The sequence below is a fragment of the Haematobia irritans genome, chromosome 5 (genome assembly GCF_050003625.1).
Source record: "Haematobia irritans isolate KBUSLIRL chromosome 5, ASM5000362v1, whole genome shotgun sequence".
Lineage (NCBI taxonomy): Eukaryota > Metazoa > Arthropoda > Insecta > Diptera > Muscidae > Haematobia > Haematobia irritans.
In genome coordinates this window covers 142683946-142691411 of record NC_134401.1, presented here as the reverse complement: position 1 = coordinate 142691411, position 7466 = coordinate 142683946, and the positions used below count along the sequence as shown (strand labels likewise).

The following is a 7466-nucleotide window of genomic DNA, read 5'->3' as shown; positions in this document are numbered from 1 at the left end:
ACCAACACACGACTGACGCGAAAAATTAAAATCGTGTGTACCTGCTCAATTTTTTTATAAAATTCTTTTCGCTGCAAAAAAATTAAAAAAGTAAATGGTCACGAAAACAATGTACATGGTCTTTATGGCCATGTAATGGTTCTAGACATGTCTATACGTAACCTATAAAAATATTTTTTTCTCTGCAAAAAAGTAAGCAAATTGAATGATCAGGAACATAATTTTCCCGACCATGTAATGGTCTCAAATTCTATCATGTAAATAATAGAACATGTTTGCGGCATTTGAGAACCATTTAAATGCTTATTGCCAACATATATTTTTCTTAGCTCGAAAATTATTTTTACAAAGACAAAATACATGGTTTTCGCGACAATTACATACTCTAGATAAGCATTAAATGGATGCGGCAACCATGTCCAAACATGTTTTTTTCTGTGCGTGTAGAAGAAATGTTTGTGGAACAACTTCCAATTTTTTTTGCTGGGTATATATAGCCTTCAGATGAACCGATCCCCAATAAAACAAAAATTGGTACATATCGGTTCATAATTGTATATAGCACCCATACAAAGCGACCCCCATATTTCAATTCAATTTCAATTACTGCAGAAATGTTCACATCGGTTTGTAATAATTTGTAGACTTCCCTATATATACCTTTTTTGCTTGATATATCCCACGTATGGACTAACTTAGAAGAAGGTTTAAGATGCCTAACCATTGGTAAGTATTACCACACTATTTAGTTGAAGTTTCTACGCAATCCGTGGTAGATGGTACATAAGATTCGGCCTGGCCGAACTTACGACCGTATATACTTGTTTTTTTTTTTGTTTTTTTTTTTTTTAATATTATTTAGAAATATTTAATCTAAAAATATTATTTAGGTTAAATTCCAGTTTGCAACGGGAGTGTTCTGCGTATTCATTAACTTTCTCAAATAATAAAGTAATTTGATATTTCACAAAAGAAAAAAAACATTAGAAAGTTGAAATGAATATTCCCATTGCAAATCTCCATGAAGCCCAAATGTCTGCCAGAGCAATATAAAAACGCCATTTGTCATATTTTTTTATTAGTCATTATGGCTTACATATTAATCGAAGTCGCATAGAAATAGACAATTTATGATAGCATGCAAATACCATTGACACATTTAGTCAGCATAGCATCATTATCATCATTTGAGATATTCAAATCTAATAGCCCATATCTGGGTCTTCTCTAGCTTTGTAAAAAAAATCAAATTTGAATGTTCACACCCAATATTAATCGCCATTAAAATGACAATAGTTTTGCATGACAATATAAAATTAACACATATTTTGTGGCACTTTAGCCTAGCTTAAATGAGACCACAATACCATGTGTGGCATCTGCATAAAAATTCGATTTAACAAAATCTGTACTAAACCATATTTCGTTCTGATTTTATTTGTAACACTTTCTCTTGTCTCCACATGGTGTATATCTTTTTATTTTTCCAAAATGAAAATAAAATTTATTTGTTAATGTTTTTCATGACTAACATCTAAATTTGTTTTTTATTTATTTGTTTATGAAACTGAACTGAAAAAGCGCATTCTATCACAGCACTTAAAATTAAGTAAAAATATAACTTAAAACTATTACTAAAAATATTTTCAATATTGTATGATATTCTTAAACCAGCAATGATATTTTACCATTGAATTTCCCATTGACATTACTTGGCATGTAATAGACGGGATATGCCCCCTCGGCAAAATTTAAGGCTACACCATTTTTCCCCATACCCAATTGGCCCTTTTTGAGATTTGCCTTTGGTACCACATCAATATTGAGTGGTACTAATACCCTTTTAAGTTCTCCTCGGGCATTAATGATGTTCTGACTCATATATGGCTCATAGGGTATTACAATAGTGCTGATGGGAGAATCTCTTACAGGGTAGGCATGCGTTGATAGAACACAAATGGCTACAAGCGTCACAATTGAATACTGAAAGAAATATAAAAAAAAAGAATATTTGATATTAGTTGACACGTGCAACTTCACTGAAAACAAATATTAAGAAAATGGAAAATTCGGAACACCGATTTTTCTAATTTTTTTTTTTTCAAATTTTGAAAAAGCGAAAAGATCGACAAATCGACTTTTCAACAAAGCCAAAATTTTGTCCACATTTTCCATTTAAAATTTTGTCCAAATTTTTCAAATGTTGGAATAGTTAGAAGCTCAAAAGTTCAAATTTCAAAACCACCAAAGATCGACTTTTTCCAAAATTTGGAAAAGTAAATAACTCGATTTTTTAAAAACATCGAAAAGTCGATTTTATGACATTGGTTGAGAAAGTACAAAAATTTTGTCGACATATCTAAATTTTAAAAAAAGCAAAAACTCGAAAATCTACTATTCCAAATTTTAACAAGTAAGGAAAGTCTAAAGTCGGGCGGGGCCGACTATATTATACCCTGCACCACTTTGTAGATCTAAATTTTCGATACCATATATAAAGGTTTGTCCCAAATACATACATTTAAATATCACTCGATCTGGAAGAATTTGATAGACTTCTACAAAATCTATAAACTCAAAATTTAAGTCGGCTAATGCACTAGGGTGGAACACAATGTTAGTAAAAAAATATGGGAAACATTTAAATCTGAAGCAATTTTAAAGAAACTTCGATGAAGTATATTTATGATTTATCGCTCGATGTATATGTATTAGAAGTTTACGAAAAATTAGAGTCATTTTTACAACTTTTCGACAAAGCAGTGGCGATTTTACAAGGAAAATGTTGGTATTTTGACCATTTTTGTCGAAATCAGAAAAACATATATATGGGAGCTATATCTATATCTGAACCGATTTCAATCAAATTTGGCACGCATAGCAACAATGCTAATTCTACTCCCTGTGCAAAATTTCAACTAAATCGGAGTTAAAAATCGACAGAGGTCATATGAGTGGAAATCGGGCGAAAGCTATATATGGGAGATATATCTAAATCTGAACCGATTTCAACAAAATTTGGCACGCATAGCTACAATGCTAATTCTACTCCCTGTGCAAAATTTCAACCAAACTGGGGTAAAACTCTGGCTTCTGGGACCGTATTAGTCCATATCGGGCGAAAGATATATATGGGAGCTATATCTAAATCTGAACCGATTTCAATAAAATTTTGCACACTTGACGATAGTACCAGTTGTTCTTCTTGTGCAACATTTTAAGTAAATTAGAGTAAAACTCTGGCTTCTGGGGCCATAGAAGTCCATATCGGGCGAAATATATAAATGGGAGCTATATCTAAATCTGAACCGATTTCTTCCAAAATCAATAGGGATCTATTCTGAGCCAAAACACATACTTGTGCCAAATTTGAAGTCGATTGGACTAAAACTGCGACCTAGACTTTGATTACAAAAATGTGTTCACGGACAGACGGACAGACGGACATCGCTATATCGACTCAGGAGCCCACCCTGGGCATTTTTGCCAAAGACACCATGTGTCTATCTCGTCTCCTTCTGGGTGTTGCAAACATATGCACTAACTTATAATACCCTGTTCCACAGTGTGGAGCAGGGTATAAAAAAAAACATTTTACAAATTTTGAAAATGTGAACTTTTCCAAATTATGATAAAGTCGATTTAATTTTAAAATTGTAAAAATTTAGAAATTCGATTTTTCCAATTATAAAAAAGTTGGCAATTCGAAGTTTTTTTTTCAAATTTTGTCTGAAATTTCCAAATGTCCAAAAAGCTTAAAATAAAATTTCAAACATACTAAAGGTCGAAAAATGAACTTTTCAAAATTTAAAAAAAAAATTAGTTAAATCCAAACTTCGATGTTTTGCTTCTATTCACGCAGAGAAGGAATATGATCACCTCAAACATGTTTCAAGAGCAAAATGTTATTTTTGTATGGTGACCATGTAACATGTTTGTCACTAAAATGTTATTTTCTCGTCAAATAGAACCTGCTTGCCGAAATCAGATAAAGGGTGATTTGTTAAGAGCTTGATAACTTTTTTTTTTAAAAAACGCATAAAATTTGCAAAATCTCATCGGTTCTTTATTTGAAACGTTAGATTGGTCCATGACATTTACTTTTTGAAGATAATTTCATTTAAATGTTGACCGCGGCTGCGTCTTAGGTGGTCCATTCGGAAAGTCCAATTTTGGGCAACTTTTTCGAGCATTTCGGCCGGAATAGCCCGAATTTCTTCGGAAATGTTGTCTTCCAAAGCTGGAATAGTTGCTGGCTTATTTCTGTAGACTTTAGACTTGACGTAGCCCCACAAAAAATAGTCTAAAGGCGTCAAATCGCATGATCTTGGTGGCCAACTTACCGGTCCATTTCTTGAGATGAATTGTTCTCCGAAGTTTTCCCTCAAAATGGCCATAGAATCGCGAGCTGTGTGGCATGTAGCGCCATCTTGTTGAAACCACATGTCAACCAAGTTCAGTTCTTCCATTTTTGGCAACAAAAAGTTTGTTAGCATCGAACGATAGCGATCGCCATTCACCGTAACGTTGCGTCCAACAGCATCTTTGAAAAAATACGGTCCAATGATTCCACCAGCGTACAAACCACACCAAACAGTGCATTTTTCGGGATGCATGGGCAGTTCTTGAACGGCTTCTGGTTGCTCTTCACTCCAAATGCGGCAATTTTGCTTATTTACGTAGCCATTCAACCAGAAATGAGCCTCATCGCTGAACAAAATTTGTCGATAAAAAAGCGGATTTTCTGCCAACTTTTCTAGGGCCCATTCACTGAAAATTCGACGTTGTGGCAGATCGTAAGTCTATTCATGATGAAATGTCAAAGCATACTGAGCATCTTTCTCTTTGACACCATGTCTGAAATCCCACGTGATCTGTCAAATACTAATGCATGAAAATCCTAACCTCAAAAGAATCACCCTTTACATGCTTTCCGAGAAAATAACATGGCTGCGAAAACCATGTTACATGGTCACCACCCAAAAATAACATTTTGCTCTTAAAACATGTTTGAGGTGATCTTATTCCTTCTCTGGGTGTTTCCAGCATTTAAATCCACATATAAATTTGCCATTTGGTACTGGTGTCTTAAGACATAACACTTGACTGATATCCTTCGAAAAGCATATAGATGCGGTCAAATTTTCTACAGATTCAAGCATTGTATCCTTCAACCATATATGTTTTCCACTAAAGGACATTTTCAATTTTATCCGTAATTTTTTTTTTTTTTATTTATTAAAAAAATAATATTTTACACGGAAGTCACACCGAGAAAAAACATCATTTTTTTTTGTTTTTAAATTTGTTTCGCTTACTTTTTGTATTGATTTGAATATTGTTAAAAATATGTTTCCAGGATAATGCATAAACTTTTAATTGTCAAACTAATGCATTAGTTTCCATTGTTTTAAATTGAACACATAACTTATTACACTATTTAAATTGTGTTAAATTTCAGTCTCTTTAATTTAAATTTTCTATTCATAATGAATTATTTAATTACCACGGAAATTTTCATTTTGCTTGTATTGTTGTTGTTGTTGTTTTTTAGATTTATTTATTTAATTTCGTTCCGCACTTTAATCCTTATTGGCCAATTAAAATTTGAACAAACGTAGACCGTTATTTGGTTGTGGTTACCACAGCCACAATGGTTGTCGTCGTAGTCGTTGTTACAAACAATCCAGCTGTAAAGTCGAGCCCAGCTATAAGTCGAGTATGGTTGGTGGTTGGCAATGTAACTTGGGAACGCGGCAGTGGTGACTAAAGTTTTTCAAAAAATTCAATAAAGTTTTATTCACTCAAACAGTGGCAGAGTGGCTCTGGTGTTGATGATGATGCTGATGGAGCTAAAGCTGATGTTAATAATGGGGATGCCACCTCCTCTATCAGGGTGTCTCTCGATAAAGACTGCGATTTTTGGTATAAAAGAAAACAATTTAAATAAAATTGATTGTCTTAGAGCGCCGAAACTTTTTTAATTTTATTTTTTTTTTACATTTTTATTCATATTTATTTTTTTTTCGAATTTTTTTGATTTACTAACTGGGATGGTGGATTTGGCTCATATGTGTTTGAGCAAAGTTAAGTCTTCGACACAGTCATCTTCCCTAAGTTCATGCATGGCAGCAGTAACAGCAGCAGCAGCAGCAGTATTAACCTGTCATGACACCATCCCGACCCCCTTACCTCAAAGATATTATCATCACTCACTTGACGTGTCGTCTAGTTTATTCATAACAGCATCTTCACTAACTCCAACAGCCAACAGTTCATCATTCATGGTGGTCGATTGGTTGTGGTGTTGAAAGACTGAAGAAGATTGAACACCGTGAATAAAACAAAGCAATTTGGTGAAGATTTTAGCCAAGAAACAAAGACGATTTGAACTAAACGTTCAACACTTGGCTAAAGACCAAAGAAGTTTGTCTCTGTTGCTCTGTGGCAGAGGTGCTGACATTGACGTCAACGTCAAATGTTTGTTGTAGACAAAGCGGGTGCACACAAATTATGGACCCAGCTGTTGATAATAACGCTGTGAATGTCAGTGTTTTCTTTGCCGTCGCCTTTAAGGTCGGTGTTGCCCTGGGCTTGCTATTCATTCAATGATTCCATCTATCAGTCATAGTGGCTCTGACTAATGTTGCTTGCACTGTGTTATCAATCATAAATGAATTAATTGAATTATAGTTTATATCAATTAATTCTGGTTAAATTAATTGTATTTTATTTATTTATTTTATGTATATAAATAATAAACGAAAATAATATAAAAGTATTTTGCTATATAAGGTGGAGAATGAAATTGTATTTACAACTAATAAATTTTGAATTAAATTTAAAAAAATTTTCTTGATGGATTCAATTCATTTTTTTAATCGGATTTTATATTAATTAATTATTTGGACCAATTAATTTATTAATCGGACCAACTATTTTTTATATGGTGTAGGTGGTTGATATTATAATATTTTCTATAAATTGCGCTAATTTAAAGAAAATATTAATTGAATAAATTAATTTCGTTTTTAAATCAAATAAGTATACAAAGCAAAAAAGCAGAAAAAGAGCTCCCAAAAAAGTAGTTTGGGCCCCCATTTTGTGATCCGGAAGTAGAGCAATCAAAACGACTATTCAAATGTTTGTGATATGAAACTAATATGGCACCACGGCACTTCCTGAGATGTTCCTTATTATTATGAATGCATAACCAAAGAACTCTGGTTCAAATCTCGCCCGCGGTAATTTTTTGTCAAATATTTTTCTAAAACAATATTTTTTATATTTTATACATCTTTTGTAGTTTGCTGTTCTCGGCATATATTTTTGTATAAATTAAAAATTAACAAATTATTGCAAAATTCTTGTAATTTGCAAAACCTTCTCAAAAGAACTTCCATGGAAATGAAAAATTCAAACGGCACATAATCGAATCGCAGCGTTAATATAATTTAATTTTATTA

The 7466-nt window shown here is 32.9% G+C and overlaps 1 protein-coding gene across 1 annotated transcript; it reads right to left on the bottom strand.

Annotated features, from left to right (window-relative positions):
- Positions 1-1503: 1503 nt before the first annotated feature.
- LOC142239135 (uncharacterized) lies at positions 1504-5889 on the bottom strand. The gene is made up of 2 exons (XM_075310909.1): positions 5507-5889; positions 1504-1983 (listed from the first exon to the last, which is right to left on the bottom strand). The coding sequence occupies exons 1-2, from the start codon at positions 5519-5521 to the stop codon at positions 1666-1668; spliced, it is 333 nt and encodes a 110-aa protein (XP_075167024.1). The 5' UTR covers positions 5522-5889; the 3' UTR covers positions 1504-1665.
- Between the last annotated feature and the right edge of the window lie 1577 nt (positions 5890-7466).